This window comes from Spermophilus citellus (assembly GCF_964194105.1).
Source record: "Spermophilus citellus genome assembly, chromosome: 3".
Taxonomy (NCBI): Eukaryota; Metazoa; Chordata; class Mammalia; order Rodentia; family Sciuridae; genus Spermophilus; species Spermophilus citellus.
Genome location: NC_138184.1, coordinates 217,903,815 through 217,929,861, shown reverse-complemented (window position 1 = coordinate 217,929,861; position 26,047 = coordinate 217,903,815). Strand labels below are relative to the sequence as shown.

Below are 26,047 nucleotides of genomic sequence, written 5' to 3'. Positions count from 1 at the left end.
TGCTACCACAGAAGTCTTGGCAATTTTTTTGATAGGTTTTCCTCCCTGGATTTTTATAGTTTCTGTTTCTGTCATGAAAAGTATCTCCTTTTAAAATTTCTTTGGCTGATGCATTAGAGCACTTGTGTCCTTGATCTTATACCCAACAACCTTACTAATCTTTTCTTTTTTTTTTCTTTTTTTTATTAGTTGTTCACAACATTACAAAGCTCTTGACATATCATATTTCATACATTAGATTGAAGTGGGTTATGAACCCCCAATTTTACCCCAAATGCAGATTGCAGAATCACGTCGGTTACACATCCACAATTTTACATAATGCCCTATTAGTAATTGTTGTATTCTGCTACCTTTCCTATCCCCTACTATCCCCCCTCCCCTCCCCTCCCATCTTCTCTCTCTACCCCATCTACTGTAATTCATTTCTCTCCTTGTTTATTTTCCCATTCCCCTCACAACCTCTTATATGTAATTTTGTATAGCAATGAGGGTCTCCCTTCATTTCCATGCAATTTCCCTTTTCTCTCCCTTTCCCTCCCATCTCATGTCTCTGTTTAATGTTAATCTTTTCTTCCTGCTCTTCCTCCCTGCTCTGTTCATAGTTGCTCTTATTATATCAAAGAAGACATTTGGTATTTGTTTTTTAGGGATTGGCTAGCTTCACTAAGCATAATCTGCTCTAGTGCCATCCATTTCCCTGCAAATTCCATGATTTTGTCATTTTTTATTGCTGCATAGTACTCCATTGTGTATAGATGCCACATTTTTTTAATCCATTCATCTACTGAAGGGCATCTGGGTTGGTTCCACAGTCTAGCTATTGTGAATTGTGCTGCTATGAACATCGATGTGGCAGTATCCCTGTAGCATGCTCTTTTAAGGTCTTCAGGGAATAGTCCGAGAAGGGCAATAGCAGGGTCAAATGGTGGTTCCATTCCCATCTTTCCCAGGAATCTCCATACTGCTTTCCAAATTGGCCGCACCAATTTGCAGTCCCACCAGCAATGTACAAGAGTACCCTTTTCTCCACATCCTCGCCAGCACTTGTTGTTGTTTGACTTCATAGTGGCTGCCAATCTTACTGGAGTGAGATGGTATCTTAGGGTGGTTTTGATTTGCATTTCTCTGACTGCTAGAGATGGTGAGCATTTTTTCATGTACTTGTTGATTGATTGTATATCCTCCTCTGAGAAGCGTCTGTTCAGGTCCTTGGCCCATTTGTTGGTTGGGTTATTTGTTATCTTATTGTCTAATTTTTTGAGTTCTTTGTATACTCTGGATATTAGGGCTCTATCTGAAGTGTGAGGAGTAAAAATTTGTTCCCAGGATGTAGGCTCCCTATTTACCTCTCTTATTGTTTCTCTTGCTGAGAAAAAACTTTTTAGTTTGAGTAAGTCCCATTTGTTGATTCTTGTTATTAACTCACTATGGGTGTCCTATTAAGGAATTTGGAGCCCGACCCCACAATATGTAGATCGGAGCCAACTTTTTCTTCTATGAGACGCAGAGTCTCTGATTTGATATCAAGCTCCTTGATCCATTTTGAGTTAACTTTTGTGCATGGCGAGAGAAAGGGATTCAGTTTCATTTTGTTGCATATGGATTTCCAGTTTTCCCAACACCATTTGTTGAAGATGCTATCCTTCCTCCATTGCATGCTTTTAGCCCCTTTATCAAATATAAGATAGTTGTAACTTTGTGGATTAGTCTCTGTGTCCTCTATTCTATACCATTGGTCCACCCGCCTGTTTTGGTACCAGTACCATTCTGTTTTTGTCACTATTGCTCTGTAATATTGTTTGAAATCTGGTATCGCTATACCGCCTGATTCACACTTCCTGTTTAGAATTGCTTTTGCTATTCTGGGTCTTTTATTTTTCCATATGAATTTCATGATTGCTTTATCTATTTCTATAAGAAATGCCGTTGGGATTTTGATTGGCATTGCATTAAACCTATAGAGAACTTTTGGTAATATCGCCATTTTGATGATGTTAGTTCTGCCTATCCATGAACAGGGTATATTTTTCCATCTTCTAAGATCTTCTTCTACTTCTCTCTTTAGGGTTCTGTAGTTTTCATTGTATAAATCTTTCACCTCTTTTGTTAGGTTGATTCCCAAGTATTTTATTTTATTTTTTTTTGAGGATATTGTGAATGGAGTGTTTTTCCTCATTTCCGTTTCAGAAGTTTTGTCGCTGATATACAGAAATGCCTTTGATTTATGCGTGTTGATTTTATATCCTGCCACTTTGCTGAATTCATTTATTAGTTCTAGTAGTTTCTTTGTAGACCCTTTTGGGTCTTCTAGGTATAGAATCATGTCATCTGCAAATAGTGATAATTTAAGTTCTTCTTTTCCAATTTTTATGCCTTTAATTTCTTTCGTCTGTCTAATTGCTCTGGCCAGTGTTTCGAGAACTATATTGAATAGAAGTGGTGATAGAGGGCATCCCTGTCTTGTTCCAGATTTTAGAGGGAATGCCTTTAACTTTTGTCCATTCAGAATGATGCTAGCCTGAGGCTTAGCATAGATAGCTTTTACAATGTCAAGGTAAGTTCCTGTTATCCCTAGTTTTTCTAATGTTTTGAACATAAAGGGATGCTGTACTTTGTCGAATGCTTTTTCTGCGTCTATCGAGATGATCTTATGGTTCTTATTTTTAAGTCTATTGATGTGGTGAATAACATTTATTGATTTCTGTATATTGAACCATCCTTGCATCCCAGGGATGAATCCTACTTGATCATGGTGCACAATTTTTTTGATGTGTTTTTGTATTCGATTCGCCAGAATTTTATTGAGGATTTTTGCATCTAGGTTCATTAGAGATATTGGTCTGTAGTTTTCTTTCTTTGAGGTGTCTTTGTCTGGTTTCAGAATCAGGGTGATGTTGGCCTCATAGAATGAATTTAGAAGAGCTCCCTCTTTTTCTATTTCCTGAAATAACTTGAAAAGTATTGGTATTAATTCTTCTTTAAAGGTTTTGTAAAACTCCGCTGTATACCCATCCGGTCCTGGGCTTTTCTTGGTTGGTAGTCCTTTGATGGCTTCTTCAATTTCATCCATTGATATTGGTCTGTTCAAATTGTGTGTATCCTCCTGACTCAGTCTGGGAAAATCATATGACTTAAGAAATTTATCGATGTCTTCACTATCTTCTATTTTATTGGAATATAGATTTTCAAAATAATTTCTAATTGTCTTCTGTATTCCTGTAGCATCTATTGTGATATTGCCTTTTTCATCCCGTATGTTAGTAATTTGAGTTCTCTCTCTTCTTCTCTTCGTTAGCATGGCTAAAGGTCTGCCTATCTTATTTATTTTTTCGAAGAACCAACTTTTAGTTTTGTTAATTTTTTCAATAGTTTCTTTTGTTTCAATTTCATTGATTTCCGCTCTAATTTTAATTATTTCTTGCCTTCTGCTACATTTGCTGTTGTTTTGCTCTTCCTTTTCTAGGGCTTTGAGATGAAGTGTGAGCTCATTTATTTGTTGGTTTTTTCTTTTTTTGAGGAATGACCACCAGGCGATGAATTTTCCTCTTAAAACTGCTTTCATTGTGTCCCATAGATTCCGATATGTTGTGTCTGTATTTTCATTTATCTCTAAGAATTTTTTGATTTCCTCCTTTATGTCTTCTGTAACCCATTGATCATTCAGTAACATATTGTTCATTTTCCATGTGATGTAGGATTTTTCCTTCCTTCTTTTATCATTGATTTCCAGTTTCATTTCATTATGATCAGATAAAATGCAAGGTATTATCTCCACCCCTTTATATTTACTGAGGGTTGCCCTATGGCATAATATATGGTCTATTTTTGAGAAGAATCCATGTGCTGCTGAGAAAATAGTATATCCATTTGATGATGGTTGATATATTCTATATATATCAGTTAAGTCTAGGTTATTGATTGTGATATTGAGTTCTATAGTTTCTTTATTCAACTTTTGTTTGGAGGATCTGTCCAATGGTGAGAGAGGTGTGTTGAAGTCACCCATAATTATTGTGTTGTGGTCTATTTGATTCTTGAACTTGAGGAGAATTTGTTTTATGAATGTCGCAGCACCATTATTTGGTGCATAAATATTGATAATTGTTATGTCTTGTTGGTGAATGGTTCCTTTTAACAGTATATAATGTCCTTCTTTATCCCTTTTGATTAACTTAGTCTTGAAGTCGATTTTATTCGATATGAGGAAGGCCACCCCTGCTTGCTTACGAGGACCGTGTGCATTGTATATTTTTTCCCATCCTTTCACCTTCAGCCTGTGTATGTCTTTTCCAATCAGATGTGTCTCCTGGAGGCAGCATATTGTTGGATTTGTTTTTTTAATCCATGATACCAGCGTATGTGGCTTTATTGGAGAGTTTAAGCCATTAACATTCAGAGTTACTATTGATATATGGTTTGTACTTCCATCCATGTTTGATTATTTATCCTTTTTTTAAAAAAATTTAGTTTGTTTCTCCATGATTATCTTTCCCCTCATCCTCTGTCTTTACCGAGGCACTTCCTACTGATGGTTTTGGTTATTGTTTTTCATTTCTTCCTCGTGTAGTGTTTTGCTCAAAATGCTTTGCAATGCTGGTTTTCTGGCTGCAAATTCTTTTAACTTTTGTTTATCATGAAAGATTTTTATTTCGTTGTCATACCTGAAGCTTAATTTTGCTGGATACAGAGTTCTTGGTTGGCATCCATTGTCTTTCAGTGTTTGAAATACATTGTTCCATGACCTTCTTGCTTTCAGCGTCTGTGATGAAAAATCCGTTGTTAACCTTATTGGTTTACCCCTGAATGTAATCTGTCTCCTTTCTCTTGTAGCTTTTAATATTTTCTCTTTGTTCTGTATATTGGATATCTTCATAACAATGTGTCTTGGCGTTGGTCTACTGTGATTTTGTGTGCTCGGTGTCCTGTATGTATCTTCAATTTGTATATCTGTTTCCTTTTTTATTTCTGGAAAGTTTTCTGTAATTATTTCATTCAGCAGGTTACTCGTTCCCTTGGTTTGAATGTCTGTACCTTCTTCTATCTTGATGACTCGTAAGTTTGGTTTTTTTATGTTATCCCATAACTCTTGGATGTTTTTCTCGTGATTTTTTACCAGCCTTTCTGAGTTGGCTAGACTGTTTTCAAGATGATATATTTTGTCTTCATTATCTGACGTTCTGGCTTCTACTTGCTCCACTCTGTTAGTGATACTCTCAATTGAGTTTTTAATTTGGTTTATCATTTCCTTCATTTCTAGAATTATTGTTTGATTATTTTTATAATCTCTATCTCCTGATAAAGATGCTTAACTTCTTCTTTTATCTGTTTATGTAATTCATTCTCAATGTGTTCTTTCGCTGCTTGAATTTGCTGTCTCGTATCCTCTTTAAGGTTCCATTCCATCTGTCTAAGGTGTTCCTTGAGTTCTTTATATGACCATTTTTCTGATGACTCTAGTTCCTCCTGAATATTTAGGCTGTCCTGCATTGTTTGTACTCCTTTTCTTCCTTGCTTTTTGAAGCTGCTCATGTTACTTCTTGTTCTGTTTGACTGATGAGTTACTGTTTACTCCTATAAATTTATTAGATGCTTGGGAGGAAAGGTATTAGAAGGGAAGGGAAGAAGTCACTAAAGAGAATGAGAGTAAGCAGGTAGAATTCAAGGAAGGGGGGATAAGATAATTGAAAAGAAATGAAAAGACAAAAGAAGAAAAAAATAGGAAATAAAAAAAGAAAAAAATTTAAAAAAATAAAAAAATTAAAATTAGAAGAAAAAAATTTTTAAAAAATTGTAAAAAAAAATTAAAAAACAAGAAAGAAAAATGAAAATGAAAGAAAAACCCAAATCAAAAAAAAAAAAGAGAGAAAAGAAAAAAAAGTAATAAATGCAGTCTTAGAGTTTGATTAACTTCTCTTCCAGTAGGTGGCGCTGTGCCCACCAGGCCAAGTTTCTCCTGTCAATACGCGGGAACCAATCACTGTGCAGCAGCTCCTCCCAGACTGGGCGAGTCTCCAATCCTGAGTGCCTAGGGCCTCCTCTTGTGTCTAGTCACTTCCCACTTTTCCTCTAGCCAGGCCCCTCTCACGGGTGCCGCTCACCACAATACTGGCTATACACCAGGTCTGCTGCTCCCGGGAGCCCTGTTTTCATGAACGACTGGGCACACTCTTCCAGTTTGCCATTCCCTCAGACCCTAAGTTTGTAGAGCTTGGGGCTGAGAATCCTCAGCGAATTTTACTTGCCCTCCAGTAGCCACGCCCCCGGTAGCTGGTGCAAGAGACCTCAGCTGTCAGCACTGGTGGGAGCGGTAGTTCCGTGCCGCGGGTCCCGCGCCACCTCTGATTCCCTCAGTCTGGCTATCGTGCTCACGGGAGAGCTGGGAGGGGCCCTTAAGGTTTCCCCGATGTGTGGAGAGGGAAGGCTAGGGAATTACACACCTGTAGCCGCAGGTTTCAATGAAGTTATCTCCTCCGCCTCAGTCTGATGACGTCAGTTCTCTGCCATGGTGGTATCTCTTGCAAATGGCGACAGTTCATTTCCCTTTGCCGGGCGACCAATGCAACGGGTGGGTCCTTACTGTCTCTCCCAAGCCCCGTTTCAAACCTGTGGCCACTACCTATGAAGGCTCGGTAGGCATTTACCTCCGTAGGATCAGAAGGGCCGACCAGTTGTTTCAGCCGGATGGATTAGTGCTGAGTCACAGCTGTTTGTCTTCGGGAAGCAGGCGAACGGGAGCTTGAATTCAGCCGATCTGGGCTCAGTGTGTGTTCTGAGAGGCCCAGACTGTTCGCCCCAGATCAGCATTGCCTAGTGATCCTGAGCAAACAGATTTAGGTTGTTTACGACTCCCTATGCCTGCACAGCTGAAGAGGTCAGAGACTTGATCTCTCTGCGCCCGCCACCATGTTGGAATCCCCTAATCTTTTCTATTAGTTTTTATAGTTATTAGTCCCGAACAATCATAGAATTTCTTGGGTTTTTCTGTAGATTTCTGTTTCAGTCAACTTTTTTACTGCTGTGACTAAAGAATCTGACCAGAAAAGTTTATTTGAGGGCTCATGGTTTCAGATGTCTTAGTCCATAGAAGGCCAGCTCCATTCCTCAGGGCTTGAGGTGAGGCAGAAAGATCAGGGTGGAAGGGTGTGGCAGAGGGAAGTAGCTCACATGTTGATTAGGAAGGTGAGAGCCCAACTCTAGTCTTCAGATACAAAGTATATACCCCATAGCCACGCCCCCAGTAAACCACTCCTTCCAGCCAAATCCCCCTATCTCCAGTTACCATTCAGTTCACTGGTTAGGTTAAGGCTATAACCCAATAATTTCTCCTCCAAATCATCTTGTCTTGTCTCACACATGAGCTTTTGGGGGACACCTTACATCTAAACCATAATAATTGCATATATCCTACAAATAATTTTTGTCTCTTCCATTCTTATTTTTACACCTATTTTTATATCTTGTCCCATGCCATTAGCTCTAATCTCTCTTGTCTAGAATAGCAAAGGCACCTTTATCTTATTTCTGATTATTCACTATGATGTTTTTCTGTTTCTTGTAGATATTTCCTTTTTTAATTTATAAGATCCCTACTGCTAATATTCTAAGAATTTTTCATGGATTAATGTTGATATTTTTAAAAAGTATATTCAAATTTTGTTATTGATTTCTAAATTAATTCTATGAGAATATTATCTGCCTGATATCAGTTTTTTTAAATATTTATGAAACTTGCTTTATGCCCTAGAATGTGTGGCCACTATATAGATGTAAGAGAAAGAATACCAAAACTTGATCAATTCAATAGAAATCAGAAAAGCAAGAAAAAGCACATAATAAGATGGTAGAAATAAATTAACTATAAAAATGTAGGCGAATTTGATTAGTAAGAAAGTCTAGTTATGATCCATATATAAGAGACACTCACAGTAGGTGAAAGTAAAAGGATGAGAAAATACATATCAGGCAAATAGGGGTTAAAAACTCTTTTAAGTATATGCAGATTGGTTTCAGATCAATTAGACATTAACAGAAAAGGCATGGGGCTGGGGATGTGGCTCAAGCGGTAGGTAGCGCGCTTGCCTGGCATGCATGCGGCCCCAGTTCGATCCTCAGCACCACATACAAACAAAGATGTTGTGTCTGCCAAAAACTAAAAAATAAACATTAAAAAAGGCATTATTGTGGAGAAAAGATCACTACTCAACATTAAAGGCTAAATAAAAGGTTTGGGGAAAAACTCAAAACTGTAATAAAGTGCAGTGAACACTCATAAAAACATTACCTACACCATTGTAATGATTGTTATATTTAATATTTTGCCATGTTCATGTCCCCTAAGAAAGAGGAAATTTCTTCATCTAACCATAATATCATCATATCTAGGAAAATTAACAGTTCGGTAATTTTACATCTAGTACAGGTTCAAATTTTTGAAGTTGTCATTTCCAGAATGACCTTTAAAGCCATCCTCCATTTCTATATTAAGGTCTACTCTTTATGCATGCACAAAGTTACTTGTTGTCTTTTAGTAGTTACTGTTTTCCATTCTTTGTTGGTTTATACAGAGGCTTGTGCTCAGGGCATTGCATGTGCTGTTTGGTTTCCCCATGCCATGATTTATTAAAGATTCTAACACAGTTGTCCTGCAGTCCCACATTTTGTATTTGTCTGATTGTAAGGTTTTTGACTTTTGAAGAGAAAGTAAATGTTCTACATTCTATATTTGTCCGATTATTTCGTTAGTGTTTTTAGCATATTTCTGTATCCTCCATATTTCTTTTAAATTAGAAATTAACTATAAAAGCTTGATTAGATTCTATTTAAACGGTCTGCAAATATACTTCTAGGGTGATATCATTTATGTTGCATCACAGTAAACGATTTTTGTCTGGCTGTCTTTAACTATTAATTGTTCTAAGCCAGTCTCCTTGTAAGGTTTGTTTTCCCCTTTGTCTTTAATCTCTGGGGAAGTACTTTTTTTACTATGTGAATATCCTTTTCCCCATCAATTTTTCACTTAATGGTTTTAGCATCCTTTGGTCCTTCCTTGAATCAGTTATATCATTTTTTTCTAAAAAGGCAGCATGAATGCATAGTTCTTTTCCTTTAATGTTAAGATTACTAAGGTTATAAGTAAGTGTGGTGGTAACCCGCAACCACCATCACCACCCCACCACCCCACCCCAGCATTTGTGGATCCCTGAAGGTTTTGTTTTGTTTATGTATAGTCTGTTAGGGTCAATGACATTCCTTTTTGTTTTTGCGGGAAAACTCCCAAATTTGGCAAGTAAGAATCTCATCAAGTAAGCTTCTATATTATTTTGACATCTGTCTGGCACAACAAAATGTTCCGGGATTCCTCTTTTTGAAGAGTAATAGATCTTAGAATGCTTTAATGTTTACCCTTTCCCCATTAATTGTTGTCACCAATGTGTTGTTTTTTATATAGTTTGCTTATTTAGGTCTGCCCTCATCTTTATTAGTCTGTAGGATTTGTTATAGTAACTGCTATAACAAAATAACACAAAGTTGGTCTTTCATTACACTGTAGATTTATTTATTCTCTTAAAGTTCTGCAGGTTAGAAATACTGAATGGATTTCATTAGACCAAAAGCAAGGTGTCAGCAAGGCTGCACTCCCTCTTGAGGCTCTAAGGAAGAATTTAATCACTTCCCTTTTCTAGCCTCAGAGATGCATTTTGTGTATTTCTTGGCTTGTGGTCCCATCTTTAAGGCCAGCATATACCATCTTTAAATCTCTGTTTGGTCTTCATATTGCATGATCCTCTGTAATAAAATTTCCTTTTAGTTCTCTTTTATAAGGACATTTGTGGTTATGTGGTAGGGCCCACCCATATGATCCAAGATAATCCCCTATTGCAAGTTCCTTGATCTAATCACATCTGCAAAATTCCAGATATTTTTGCATCTTAAAGCTGTTTTTCATTATCTTCCTGCTGCTTTTACTGTTGTTGAGAAGCCATCAATCTAACTTGTTTTTCTTTTTTCTTTGGTTTACTTTGAGAACTTTTCTGCTCTTTTATCTCAACCTTGTGTTGTTTTTGGAGTTAGCTTTATCTCTCTCTCATGACCAGGTTTTTAGTGTACTCCTTTAATCTCAGTAATTTTTTATTTTAATATTTGTTTTTAGTTGTAGTTGGACACAATACATTTAAATATTTGTATTTTTTATATGACAGCAGAATGCATGACAATTCATATTACACATATAGAGCATGATTTTTCATATCTCTGGTTGTATACAAAATATATTCATATCAATTTGTGTCTTCATACATCTACTTTGGATAATGATGTTCATCACATTCCACCATCATTTCTAACCCCGTGCCCCCTCCCTTACCCTCCAACTCCTCTTCCCTATCTAGAGTTTGTCTATTCCTCCTATGTTTCCCCTTCCTACCTACCCCACTATGTATTAGCCTCCTTATATCAGAGAAAACCAACATTTGTTTTTTTGGGATTGGCTAACTTCACTTAGCATTTTCTTTTCCCACTTCATCCATTTACCTGCAAATGCCATGATTTTATTCTTTAATAGCTAAGTAATATTCCATTGTGTGTATATGCTTATTTTTTTAATCCATTCATCTGAAGGGCATCCAGGTTGGTTCCACAGGTTAGCTATTGTGAATTTTGCTGCTATAAACATTGATGTGGCTGTGTCCCTGTAGTATGCTGTTTTTAAGTCCTTTGGGTATAAACCAAGGAGAGGGATAGCTGGGTCAAATGGTGGTTCCATTCCCGGTTTGCCAAGGAATCTCCATACTGCTTTCTAGATTGTTTGCACCAATTTGCAGTCCCACCAGCAATGTATGAATGTACCTTTTCCCCCACATCCTCACCAACACTTGTTGTTTGTCTTCATAATAGCTGCCATTCTGACTGGAGTGAGATGAAATCTTAGAGTAGTTTTGATTTGCATTTATCTGACTGCTAGCGATGATGAACATTTTTTCATATATTTGTTGATTGATTATAATATATCCTCTTCTGAAAAGTGTCTATTCAGGCCCTTGGCCCATTTATTGATTGGGTTATTTGTTTTTTGATGTTTAGCTTTTTGAGTTCTTTCTATACCCTAGAGATTAGAGCTCAATCTGATGTGTGAAGGGTAAAGATTTGCTCCCAAGATGTAGGCTCTCTATTTACCTCACAGGTTCTTTTGCTGAGAAGAAACTTTTTAGTTTGAGTCCATCCCATTTATTGATTCTTGGTTTTAATTCATGTGCTATAGGAGTCTTATTAAGGAAGTTGGACCTAATTTGACGTGATGGAGGTTAGGGCCTACGTTTTCTTCTATTAGACACAGGGTCTCTGATTTAATTCCTAGGTCCTTGATCCACTTTGAGTTGAGTTTTGTGCATGGTGAGAGATAGGGGTTTAATTTCATTTTGTTGCATATGGGTTTCCAATTTTCCCAGCACCATTTGTTGAAGAGGCTCTCTTTTCTCCAGTGCATGTTTTTGGCACCTTTGTCTAATATAAGATAATTGTAATTTTGTAGGTTAGTCTCGTGTCCTCTATTCCATACCATTGGTCTACCAGTCTGTTTTGGTGCCAATACCATGCTGTTTTTGTTACTTTTGCTCTATAGTATAGTTTAAGGTCTGGTATAGTGATGCCACCTTCTTCACTCTTCCTGCTAAGGATTGCTTTAGCTATTCTGGGTCTCTTATTTTTCCAGATGAGTTTCATGACTGCTTTTTCTATTTCTATGAGGAATGCCATTGGGATTTTGATCAGAATTGCATTAAATCTGTGTAGTGTTTTCGGTAGTATGGTCATTTTGATAATTTTAATTCTGCCTAAACAAGAGCAAGGGAGATCTTTCCATCTTCCAAGGACTTCTTTGATTTCTTTCTTTAGGGTTCTGTAGTTTTCATTGTATAGATCTTTCACCTCTTTCATTAAGTTGATTTTATGTAGTTCTGAGGATAGAACCCAGGGCCTTGCAGGTGCTAGACGAGCACTTTACCGCTGAGCCACAACCTCAGCCCATAATCTCAGTATTTTTAATTATCAACTGGTTTGGAAAATATTCTTTTTAAAATATTTTTTAGTTTTAGTTGGACACAATACCTTTATGTTATTTATTTTTATGTGGTGCTGAGAATTGAACTCAGGGCTTTGCATGTGCTAGGAGAGTACTCTACCTCTGAGCCATAATCCCAGCCCACTAGTACTATTTGTATCTGCAATCCATTTATCTCTGGCTTTTGGCTAATTTTTTCAAAATCATTCTTCAGTTCTATCTTTTTACCTCACCTGAGGTTTTTATTTTAATGACTATATGATTCAAGATTCAAGTCATTTGGGTACTGGGAGAGTACCCAGTATTGAGCCCAGGGTCTTACACATGGTAGGCAAGTACTCTACCACTGAGGTATATCCCCAGTCTTTAAAAAAAAAAAAAAATTATGTTTTTAATCTTGAGGCAAGGTCTCCCTAAACTGTTCAGGCTGGCCTCAGATTTGCAGTCCTCCTGTTCTCAGCTTCCTGAAAAGCTGGGATTTCAGGTATGTACTACAACCCCAACTCAAAAATTCAAGTCTTTGTAATTTTTTCCTTCTTTCATATTTGTTGTCTTTAAGCTTGGAGAGGTTCTTCTAGAATTATTTCAGTAGAAATTTCATCATGTTTTGATCTGCAGTTTATTAGCTTTAGTTTCTTTGCCAAGCTGATTATATTCCTTTTCTGTTTTTCAGGATTATTCTGATCCCACCCTTGCACCATCGCCCCCATTGATGCCCTGACCTCCTTGATTTCAGTACCATGATTCTTACAACATTTTTTTTTTTTCATTTTAGGTCTCTGTATGTCTTGGTTATTACAATGGTAATGTGATTTTCCCCTTTGACCTATTAAGTATTATGTTATTCCCAACTAGCTCACTATCCTTGCAATTTACATATGTAGATATTTTTATATCTATATCTCTTTATCTCTGTATCTTAAATATAATCCAAAGATTATATTTAAGAGATTTTTTACTCCATAGATTGGATTATTTTGTGGCTTTATTTTTTTCCACTAGTCTTTGTCCAGAGTTTTGACATCTATGTTTGGCTAGCTTCATAAAATGAATTTAAGAATTTTTCATACACACACACACACACACAATCACAATTATATTTTCTTTCTAAGTTGGATAGAAGCCAGTCATCATAATCTGAACTTGATACCTTTTTATAGAGATGAGAAGAGCCAGTGGCTATAGTTTTATTGTGCTGTAGCAACCATTCAGTGTATTCCATATCAGTTTGTCTGCATTTATGTTTTAACATAATCATTTTCTGAGCAAAGCTTTTAAAAAAAAATTCTCTTTTTTTTTTTTTTTTTTTTTTGCAGTGGGAGAGGTTAGTATTGGATCCCAGGGTTGTTTTTTTGTTTTGTTTTGTTTTGTTTTAACCCGAGCCATACCCCCAGTCCATCAGTCCTTTTTCTTTTCTTTTTAAGATAGGATCTTGCTGAGTTGCAGGGGTGTTGCTAAATTACTGAGGCTGGCCTCAAACTTGTGATCCTCCTGCCTGCCTTAGCCTCCCAAGTCACTGGGATTACAGATCCTAGCTCCTTAGCCTTAGTCTTTTTATAGAGAGGGGTATTGCCAGTTGTGAAGCCATTAGAAATGATCATTTGTTAATTAAACTTGCCTGGTTTTAATTGCTGCCTACCAAAGAGATCAAGGTACTTTCTCAAAGCTTTAAAGATTTTTTTCATTCACTTTTAGGATCATTTTAACAAATACTCATCTTTTTCCTAGAAGTCATCTAAGTCCAAACTATGTATCTATTGTTAGCTTTACAAATACCTTACTTTACTTTTTAATGTACCTCATTTTGTAAGAATCATCAAAGTTCTTTCTCTTACTCTTCTGGGAAATTGAAATAATTTTTCTCCCAAACTCATCATTCCTAATTTCAACTAGGATCATTATAGTTTTTCTCCATTATTTGGATATAAAATTACTTTCTTTTGCAAAAATAAGAAATGCAACTTCTGGTCTGGGGTTGTGACTCAAGTGGTAGAGTGCTCGCCTGGCACGCATGAAGCACTGGGTTCGATTCTCAGCACCACATAAAAATAAAATAAAGATATTGTGTCCACCTAAAACTGAATACTAAATATTAAAAATTAAAAACCAAAAAAACGCAACTTCCAACTCTCATGGTATGGCCCTACCTTGCCCTCCCAAAACAGTCTTATTTTCTGGTTCCTAGAAAGAAAAGTACATAATTAGCTCAGTCTCTTCATTTCCCCCATGTTCATTCCTCCCCCCACCCCTAATTATTTGTTTTCCCTTTCTCTTTCCCATATATTAGGGAAGCAGTTGTTAATGCCAAGTGAAAATGTATTCTAGGTAAAGAACTTTTGAGGGAGGGGGAAGACTGTGTATAATATACTCCTGAATTTACTGGGCAAAGTGAAGAATGTAATTAATGGATTAATTTTTATTCTTTATATATAACTGTTCTAAAAATAGCTTAAATGTTTTGTTTTAATTGAATCTCTGTTATGACTAAGACACCAAGTGACGAGGGAACGAAAAGATGAATAACCATATTTCTGATCTTCAATTAGCTAAATAAACCTGAAAAATGTAATCAACTAAAAGATATAAAATCCTGACTCACAAAGCATTTTTGCCTAGATTTACATAGAGGGAAGATCTAAACCAAGTATTCATTTTTCTTAGCATATATATTTGAGTGCTTACAATATGCTAAGCACTGTTTTAGGTGCTGGGAGTATATCAGAAAACAAAACAAGACAAAAACCGCTGCCCTTCTGATAAGGTGACACTGGAATAAAGAGATGAATGAACTTGGTATGCTCACAAACCATGTAAAAAGAAATCTTAAGGAAAGGGTACTCCAGATGAAAGGAATAGTACATGCATATTCCTGCATTGGAATTATACTTGGCATGTTTAAAAGACCAAGTGAGATTTAGTCAAAGGAAGAAGGGGAAAACAGTAAAAGATCAGGATAAACAAGTAGCAGAGGGCCAGATCATGTAATACCTTCTAGACTTCCATAAAGGCGTTGGTGATTTTTACTTGGGAAACTATTGAAGCATTTTGAGCAAAAGATTGACAGGTGATCTGTAGTTGTAGTTTTGGGTATACACAGTGGAATATTATTAAGCCATAAAAATAACAAAATTCTGTCGTTGGTAGCAACATGAATGGCACTGGAGAACATTATGTTAAATAAATCAGGCACAGAAAACCAAATATCACACATTCTCACAGATAGGATCTAAAAATTGCTCTGAAAGGAGTAAAGAATAGAGTAATGGGAAGAGCATGGGGGAGTAGGGATAAAGGGAGGATGGCTAGTGAATATGTGGGTACAATTGGATAGGAGGATTAAGCTTAATGAAGTTCTATGGCACATAGGCTAACTATGACAATAATTAACTTAATTTCAGAATAACCAATAGAATTTTGAATGTTCTCAAAACAAAGCAGTGATATATATATGTCCAAGGTGATAGATATACCAGTCATTCTAATGTAATCATTGAACATTATGTACATGTATTAAAATGTCACACTATACCCCATATATATGTATCCCATAAATATTGTACTATGTGTAATATTTTAAAAGTGAAAATTAAAAAGATTACCTACTATTTCATTCTAAGCATGAAATAGGAGTGACCTTCAGAGACAATTGGCTGTAAATTAAGAGAAATTATAGTGACTTAGACTAAGGTGGTAATGGTAGAGAAAGTGAATATATCTTTTGATTTGGAGATGGATTAGATGTCAGTTTTGAAAACGAGAGTCAAGGATGGTTTTAGCAACTCAAAGAAATGAAGTTTGTCATTTTCTGAGTAAAAAAATAACTTAAAAAACCCCTAGTTTTGGTTGGTGAAAAGATCAGAAGTTAGGTTTTGAACATGCTAAGTTTGAGGTGTCTATTAGTTATTCCAGTAGAAATGTTCGGTAGGCAGTTGGAAAGAGTTGAGAGAAGACAGAGCTGGATGTTAAAATTTGGACTAAGTATGTTCATAGTAGACGTATAAAGTCACAAGATTAGATGACATTGCCTAAGAAATAAGCATAGCTAGAGAAAAGAAGACATCTAATTTGCCCTTTTGGGAAATAAATTAACAAAGTCATCATAAAAGAAAATGTTATAATATCTAACAATAGAAAAAATTTAAAACTTCTGTCATCACTTCTCAAGCTTTGATGTGCATTTGAATCATTTTGTTAAAAGGAACAAAGTGAAGCCAGGCACAGTGGCATATGCTATTATTACAGCAACTCAGGAGGCCAAGGCAGATTGCAAATTCGAAGCCAACCCCAGCAATTTAGCAGGGTATTCAGTAATTTAGCAAGAATGTATCTCAAAATAAACAGGTGCTGGGGATATAGCTCATTGGTTAAGCCCTGCTCTCAGCTCAAGCCCTGGTACCAAAAAAAAAAAAAAAAAAAAGGCCAAATGTAAAACAACTGAAAGACTATAATATTTGTAAAAAATAATAAGGATTACCATCCAGAATAAAGAGTATCTATAGATAAGAAATTAACCAACAAGAAAAAACAACCCTGTAGAACAAAGGGGAGTACAATATAGAGAATTTTCTAACAACACGGGTGGCAGTAACACCCAACTTTCTAGAAAATGCAAATTAAAACAACCCAATCTCTTTATATCCCTTTTAGAAAGTTTGTTAATGCCTAATGTTGGTAAGGTTTGTGGAGAAAAGGGGAGGGCTCATACCATGTAGATAGGAATATAGCTTTTGACATTTCTTCTTTTGAGAGACATTTGGCATATTTATTAAAATTTTAAATATATGGGGTAGGGGTTGTGGCTCAGCGTTGGAATGCTTGCTTAACCTGTGTGAGGACCTGTGTTCAATTACCAGGAATGAAAAAGGAAGAAAGGGAGGGCGGGGGTAGAAAAGAAATAGGAAGGGGGGGAAAATAAAAACCCTTCTATCCATGAATCCTTTACCTAAATATTGAAGACTTGAATCTTTGCCCAGAAAGGCAGTTCAGAACTATTCATTGAAGCATTGAGGTTGATAAAAATGGAATAACATAAATGTACTCTAGTATGGGAATTATTAATTATTAAAGGATTTTTAAACCCTCTACTCATTTATTTCCCTTTGTACTTTTTAAAAATTTTTTAAATATTTATTTATTCTTTTTTTAGGTATAGTACTTCTTAAATTTTAAATGAGGTCTCAATATATTGCCTGGGCTGGCAAATTCCTGGGCTCAAGTGATCCTCCTGCCTTAGCCTCCTGAGTAGTTGGGACTGCAGGTGCACACCATCACTCCTGGCATCACATCTTTTCATTATAACTTTAATAGTTTAAAAGGCCATAATTTCTACTGAGTATTTCATTTATAATGTTAAATACACTTTTGGGTCACCTTAAAAACTTCAGATTGAAATATTTGGTTTATACATAAGACTGCCACATAATTTGCAAGCCAGTTCTCTCTGTGAAACTAGATAAATTGGACAACATCGTTCATCAAGAAAAAAGTACTGACCTTTTTATGTTATCTTAAAACAAATGTGTTGCCAGGCACAGTGACGCACATTTGTAATCCCAGCGGCTCAGGAGGCTGAGACAGGAGGATTGCAAGGGCACTAAGCAACTCAGTGAGACCCTGTCTCAAAATAAAATATAAAATAGGGCTGGGAATGTGGCTCAATAGTTGAGTGCCCCTGAGTTCATTCCCCAGTACCCCCCCACCAACCACCCAAAATATGTTAATATGTGCCTTTGTTATAACTACTTAGACTTCTGAATTCTGTGCTGAATGGCTAGACAATGAATAAGACTTGGGACCTTACAAAAATCCATTTCATTGATAAAAACAGGTGTTTCCCTTAATTTTTATCTTTTCCCCCTTTTCAATTTCCCCTCTTTTAATGATCCATTTATGAGATGAGTTTTTACATCTCAGAGTAGTGCATTTTAGCAGTATTTGAGATGGATAATAACTTTACCTTTCTTTTAAATGATGGTTTTAATAGGGGGAGGTGGGCAAGAAGAACTAGTTCTGCTTTTTTTGTTTTGGTTTTTTTTTTTTAAGAGAGATTGAGAGAGGAGAGAGAGAGAGAATTTTTTTTAATACTTTTATTTTTTAGTTTTCGGCGGACACAACATCTTTGTTGGTATGTGGTGCTGAGGATCGAACCCGGGCCGCACGCATGCCAGGCGAGCGCGCTACCGCTTGAGCCACATCCCCAGCCCCTTTTGGTTTGTTTTTTGTGTTTTTTTTTTTTAAGATGTAATTTTTTTTTAGTTTTCGGCGGACACAACATCTTTATTTTATTTGTATGTGGTGCTGAGGATCGAACCCAGTGCCCTGCGCATGCCAGGTGAGCGCGCTGCCACTTGAGCCACATCCCCAGCCCATTGGTTTGTTTTTTGAAGGAGGAGGTTAGTGTGTGTGTTTTGTTTTGTTTTTGCAGTTCTGGGAATGGAACTCAGCTCCTCATGCATACTAGGCCAGCAGTGTCACTGAATTACATCTCCAGCCCAGAATTAGTCCTTAAGCAAATCAGTTAAGGAGAGTACAGTACAGAGAAAAACTGAGGATCTGGAAATTGATTTTCTTAAAATTATCGTGTTCACCTAACCCTGGTTACCATTGAAGTGTGGAGATCATTGAAATTAGCAGTAATATAGAAAGATTATAAAATGAACATTTATTCGGCCATTAAGGAGGAGTAAAATAGAGGTGTACTAATGTGGGAAGAATTTTGAGGCATTGTTATTTAGTGGGAAAAATGTCAAAATGTTTTATATAATATTTATGTGTATTTGTATGTTTTATATACATACATATTTGTTTTCCACATGAGTCAAAAGGGAACATTAAAGGTTAATACCAACCCTAAACATTTACATTTACTTTTTTGATGGAGGGCCTGGGATATACTAAAAGATCTTTATTTATCTTTATTCTTTTAAAATATATATTTTTTTTAGGTGTGGAATATCAAACAAATGATTAAGTTGACACAGGAACATATAGAGGCCCTACTGGACAAATTCGGTGGGGAGCATAATCCACCATCAATATACCTGGAGGTAAGCTTTTGAGTATCATATTTGTAGTAATTTTTTAAAGGAAAAATAAATGAATTTGTAAAGTTTTGTAGTGTTGATCTTGATTCTTGTAGGGTCTGGGATTAGCAATAGATACTGGAAGAGAGAATTAGCTTTGACTTTATTATAGTCTTAGTCTTGTTTCACTTGTTAAAATATACATGCACTATTTTATAATTTAGAAAATGTCAAAAGTAAGGAGGAAGTCCTCTTTAAACTTTAAAATATTTCTCTGAATAAAGAATTTTTAAAAGAGAGAAAGCACACTGTTTTTGTTGTCAACAAAACTAGTGACCATATTGGAAAATGAGGAATTTTTGTAAAATATCTTTTCTAGAATAAGTGCCCCTACAATTGGTTTTTCTTCCTCATAGAAAAAAAAAATCGAATCATCTTGAAATAGCCCAACATTGCTTTACCTTTTTTTGTTTAATAGTTCCTTGAAGTTTGTGTCAAGACTTGATCATGATTGTAAATTTATATATGGAGTTAGTCGTCATGTTAAGTCTTAATCCTGTGAAATAATAGGTACTATTGTAATCACAGATAAGCCTTCTTGACCTTAGTTTCCTTCTTGAAATCAGCCAGCCTCCATAGTGAGCCAGCTGTTGTGGAATGTAGGCACTCAGGTTCTACAGTACCCAGTGCACACCATTGCTCTCCACTGCCTTTACTTCACAATAGTACTATATGACTAGTGATTAAGCTGTAATCACTAGTCATATAGGAAGATAACTCTAAATGATAAATAATTAGATTACCATTTGACTCCAAATGGCAGGGATTTTAAAGCATAGATTGAAAGACTCCAAATAAATTTCTAATTTAGTAGTATAATTGCTTTTTTAAAGAAAAACCTTCATTATTTCATGAGAAAGTGCGTTTCTGAAATAAATCTTAGAATGGAGGGCTGTAGCAGTGATAGAGCCTTGGCCTAGCATACGCAAGTCCTGTGTTCCGGCACCACCTGCCACCTCCCTCAACCCCAATCTAAACAGGGTAAAATAAATGTTGGAAGTTTGGATACCAATCAGCTAATAAACTGTTCTATTCTTTTCCTCCTATTCCTATGGCTTATCCCCCATCACACTACTAGTTAGGATCAATGGTAAGACTAGAATTCTTATCTGGATACTAGATACTTTTTCTAATATCTCATGCTATCCCTTTTACTTGGATGACTTTGGATGCCAGCAAAGGAGTCATGAAGATATAAATAGTCCTCGTGAAACCAATAATTCTTTGTTAATCAGAGTTAGACTATAAGCAGCAGTTTGCCTCACACCCATTTCTATGTCTTGGGGACTTTCCCTCCATGCTCAAATATAATACATTTGCAGCAGTAACCATGTCTTTCAATAGTAGTGATTCACCTCCTCCTCCACACACATACTCTTTAAGACTTTTTAATATTTAAAGACTGATCATTAATAGCAACAAAACTTTGACTTAATGTGTGCCCAGTACTGTGTTAAACGCATTTGTCAGTTTAATCCTTATCATTGCTTTGGGCTAGATGCTAGGTGGTAGGTATTTTTGTTATCCCCATTTTGCAGGTGAATAAACAAAGCTTAAAGTGACTTACCCAAGGTGACACTGCTAATAAAGAGGGCAATTATCTAATGCAGAAGTCTATGGTCTTATTCTACCTTTGTCATGCCTTTGTGCCCCTCCACCCTTACCCATAGTTGGGCTAAATAATTCTAATTTCTTCAACCATTGTTTTTGACATGATTTGTGGATCTTTTACTAGGTATATTTTATTTGGTTGGTTTCTTTTTAGAATTAGACACATAAATTTGGGTAATATATTCAAATTATATGTCAGATCATAACTCAAGGGTTATGACATTACCATGTGGTAAAGTAACAGATTCTTATACTACACAATTTTTAGCTATATTTAGTGTTTATGAAAATATGTGTGTGTGTGTATATATATGTATATATACACACAAACATATATATACATATATACACAGGCATACATAGAGGGCCATAAAATACAATGATTAACTTGAGCCAGTGAGGTCACACAGACCCCATTTTTAAATCCCATTCGGACCTTAGTTCCTGCAGACAGTTTACCTAGTCTCCCTGTGTCCTACCTCATAAAATGAGAATAAGATTACACATGTGGTAATTTAAGGATCTGAGCTTTATGTAGTTTCTGAAATACAGTCCTGCACAAGTAGTTGGTTCATTCATTCAACAGATACTTATTGGGTGCCTTCTAATATTTGCATAGTAATGGTAGCACAACATATGAATGCCCCTGGGGATATAGAAATTTTTTTAAAAGGTCCTAAATCTCTGCCTTAAACTAGTTGTGCTTGAGTCAGGGAAGAGAGGTACATACAATGAACATATAAATGAGCTAGAACATTGTACTTAACAACATTTAATGTACTGTGAAGAGGACCCTGGCTAGAGATTATAGAATTCTTGCCTATGGAAAACTGACCAGTCCAAGAGAAAAGACTTGTAAGTAGTGATATTTGAAGGCCCTTCGGTGTAAAATCAAATCTACACCCACCATTCTACAGGTTTCTAATCCCACACTTAAGCAATCCTTAATATGTTTTCTTTTTTTTCCTTTTATTGGGGTGAAATACCCAGAAAATTTACCATTTTAACCACTTTTAGGTATAGAATTCTGTGATTTTAGTGCATTCATAGTGTTGTGCTACCATTACCACATTACCGTTATTTATCTCCAGAAGATTTTTTTTAACACAGAACAGATTGGTAATTTATTTTCATTCACTTGATTTATTAGAGAAAGATTCTTAAGAATATTGAAGACTGGTGTGTGTGTGTTAGCACACGCCTATAATTCCAGCAACTCGGAAGGCTGAAACTAGAGAATTGCGAGTTCAAAGCCAGCCTCAGCAAAAGCAAGGCGCTAAGCGACTCAGTGAGTCCCTGTCTCTAAATAAAATACAAAATGGGGCTGGTGATATGGCCCCTGAGTTCAATCCCCGGTACTCCACCCACAAAGAAAAGAATATTGAAAACCTAAATAAATAAGCAAATTACATTTTAGTTCCATCTGATATGAAAATCTGCCTGTGACTTGGAAACAAGAAAATGTACCTTATTACAAGTATAATGACCACTCATAAGACTTAATTATAGGACTGGGGTTGTGGCTCAGCGGTAGAGCGCTCGCCTAGCACATGTGGGGCCCTGTGTTCCATCCTCAGCACCACATAAAAATAAATAAATAAAGGTAATGTGTCCAACTACAACTAAAAATATTTAAAAAAAAAAAAAGCCTTGGGGCTGGGGTTGTGGCTCAGTGGTAGAGCGCTTGCCTAGCATGCATGAGGCACTGGGTGATTCTCACCACCACATACAAATAAATAAAATAAAGGTCCATCAACAACTTAAAAAAAATTTTAAAAATAAGAATTATATATATATAGGATGCAAAAAAAAAAAGGACCATCAATACATGTGAAAAAGAAGAAATAATATACAGCATTTTTGGATGACAGCACATGCAGAAATAATGACTAAATTCTGTAGAAGATCTTTATCATACCAAACTGAAACTTTTTTAAATATTTATTTTTATATCTTTACTTCATTTGTTTATTTTTATGTGGTGCTGAGGATCTAACCCAGGGCCTAACACATGCTAGGTGAGTGCTCTACCACTGAGCCCCAGCTCCAACCCCCAAATTGAAACTTTTTATCCATTAACCACTAACTCCCTATTTCTCTCCTCCCAGTCTGTAGCAACCAACATTCTCTTATTTATATGAATTTTAGTACTATGGTGGAATCATACAATATTTGTCCTTTTGTGACTGGCTTGTTTCACTTAGCATAATGTCTTCATAATTTATCCCTGCTGCAACATGAATAATGCATGCTTAAAAATTCCCTTCCTTTTGAAGTCTCAATAATATTTCATTATGTGTGTGTGTGCATGTGTGCCACATTTTGTTTAGCCATTCATTTGTCAGTGGACACTTGGGTTGCTTTTGTTGTTATGAAGAATGCTGCTGTGACCATGGGTATAAAAATAACTGAATGCTTTTTAGTTGTTTTGGAAATATATCAAGAAATAGAATTGCAGGATTACATGATAATTATATTTAAGTTTTTTAAAGAAATTATCATACCTTTTTACATAGTCCTTGCACTGCCTTACCTTCTTTTTTTATGTTTTTATTTGTTCTTTTTAGTTATACATGACAGTAGAATGTATTTTGAGATATCATATATACATGAAATATAAATTCCCATTCTTTTTGTTGTACATGATGTGGAGTTACACTGATCTTGTATTCATAGTGAACATAGGAAAGTTATATGTTCAATTCATTCTCCTGTCTTTCCCCATTCCCATCCCTTCTCCATCTGCATATCAGAGAGAAAATTGACCCTTTGGGTTTTGGGGCTTATTTCACTTAGCATGATAGTCTCCAATTCCATCCATTTACCAGCAAATGCCATAATTTCATTCTTCCTTATGGCTAAGTAATATTCTATTGTGTACATGTATCACATTTTCTTTATCTGTTCTTCTGTTGAAGGACACTCGGTTCCGTAGCTTAGCTATTGTGAATTGAGCTGCTATGAACATTGATGTTCGAGTCACTATAGTATGCTGATTTTAAGTCCTTTGAGTATTTGCTGAGAAGTAAGATAATGGATCAAATGGTGGTTTCATTCCAGTTTTTCTGAGGAATCTCAGTACTGCTTTCCAAATTGGTGGGGCTACACCAATTTGCAGTCCCACCAGCAATGTGTGAATGTACCTTTTTCCCCACATACTCGCCAACATTTACTGTTCCTTATATTCTCAATAATTGCCATTCTGACTGGAGTGAGGTGAAATCTTGATGCAGTTTTAATTTGGATTTCTCTAATTACTAGTGATGTTAAACATTTTTTCATATGTTTGTTGGCCATTCATATGTCTTCTGTGAAGTGTCAGTTCAGTTTCTTTGCCCATTTATTGATTGGATTTTTTTTTTTTTTTGGTGTTGAGTCTTTTTTGAGTTCTTTATACATCCCAGAGATGAATATTCTATCTGAAGTGCAGGAGGCAAATATTTTCTCCCAGTCTGTAGGCTCTCTCTTCATGTTCTTGATTGTTTGCTTTGCTGTGAAGAAGCTTTTTAGTTTGATACAATCTCATTTATTGATCCTTGATTTTATTTCTTGCACTTTCAGAGTCTTTTTGAGGAATTCAGTTCCTAGGTCGACATCATGGAGATTTGGACCTACTTTTTCTTCTAGTAGGTGGGTCTCTAGTCTCATGCCTAGGTTCTTGATTCAATTAAAGATAAGTTTTGGGTGGGGTGAGAGATAGGGTCCTAATTTAATTGTGTTACATATGGATTTCCAGTTTTCCCATTGAAGAGGCTGTCTTTTCTCCAATGTATGTTAATGGTGTCTTGTCTAGGATGGGATAACTGTATTTATGTGGGTTTGTCTCTGTGTTTTCTATTCTGTACCATTGGTCTTCATGTCTGTTTTGGTGCCAACAGCACATGGTTTTTGATACTACAGTTATTTAGTATAACTTAAGGTCTGGTATTGTGATGCCTCCTGCATTACTTTTCTTGCTGAGGATTGCTTTGGCTATTCTGGCCTCTTTTTTTCATTATTTTTTAGTTTTAGGTGGACACAATATCTTTATTTTACATTTATGTGGTGCTGAGGATCGAACCCAGTGCCTTGTGCATGCTAGGCGAGCACTCTACCACTGAACCACAACCCCAGCCCCCTCTTTAATTTTTTTTTTTGGTTGTTGTTGTATACAACATCTTTATTTATTTTTATGTGGTGCTATGATTCAAACCCAGTGTGTCATGCATGCAAGGCAAGTGATCTACCACTGAGCTATAACCCCAGTCCCCCGGCCTCTTATTTTTCCAAATGAATTTCATGACTGCTTTTTCTATTTCTATGAAGAAATTCATTGGGACCTTAGTAGGAATTGCATTAAATCTGTATAGTGCTTTTGGTAGTATGACCATTTTGACTATATTTATTCTGCTTATCCAAGAACGTGGAAGATCTTTTCATCTTCTAATATCTTTTCCAATTTCTTTCTGTAGTTTTCCTTATAGAGGTCTTTCACATCTTTTGTTAGATTGATTCCCACATATTTTATTTTCTTTGAAGCTTTTGTAACTGGGATAGTTTTTCTAATTTCTCTTTCAGTTGATTCATAATCAACCAGTGTATAGATCACAATTTATTTACGAGAGTAAATGTTATATCCTGCTACTTTGTTAAATTCACTTATGAGTTAAGTTTTCTGGTAGAGTTTTTAGGATCTTCTAAATATAGAATCATGTTGTCAGCAAATAGGGGTAGTTTGAATTCCTCTTTTCCTATTTGTATCCCTTTATTTGTATCTCTTTTGTCTAATTGCTCTGGCTAGAAGTTTCCAGAACTATGTTGAATAGAAGTTGTGATAGAGAGTATTTCTGTCTTATTCCTGTTTTTAGAGGGAATGCTTTCAATTTTTCTCTGTTTAGAATGATGTTGGCCTTAGATTTAGCATATGTAGCTTTTATAATGTTAAGGTATGTTCCTACTGTTTGTAGTTTTTTTAGTGTTTTGAATGGATGCTATATTTTGTCAAATGCTTTTTCTGCATCTTTTGACATAATCAGGTAATTTTTGTCTTTAAGTCTGTTGATGTGATAAATTACTTTTATTGACTTCCTAATGTTAAACCAGCTTTGCATTCCTGGGATGAACCCTACTCGATCATGATGCACTATCTTTTTAATATGTTAATTTGCCAGTATTTTTGCATCTATGTTCATCAGGGATATTGGTCTGAGATTTTCTGTCTTTGTTGTGTCTTTGTCTGGTTTTGGTATCAAGGTGATACTGGCTTCATAGAATGAGTTTGGAAGGGTTCCCTCCTTTTCTATTTCTTGGGATAATT

The 26,047-nt window shown here is 35.9% G+C and overlaps 1 protein-coding gene across 6 annotated transcripts in view; it reads left to right on the top strand.

Moving 5' to 3' along the window:
• The window catches only part of BRAF (B-Raf proto-oncogene, serine/threonine kinase), a 189,402-nt gene that overhangs the window by 56,697 nt on the left and 106,658 nt on the right, over nucleotides 1-26,047 (top strand). For 4 of the 6 annotated variants that reach the window (XM_081284995.1, XM_081284996.1, XM_081284998.1 and 1 more), the window contains exon 2: nucleotides 19,003-19,104. The exons of the other annotated variants lie outside the window; for them this stretch is intronic. In XM_081284995.1, the coding sequence (XP_081141121.1) occupies nucleotides 19,003-19,104 (102 nt within the window). The remainder of the gene's footprint in view (nucleotides 1-19,002; nucleotides 19,105-26,047) is intronic. 6 annotated transcript variants of the gene reach the window in all.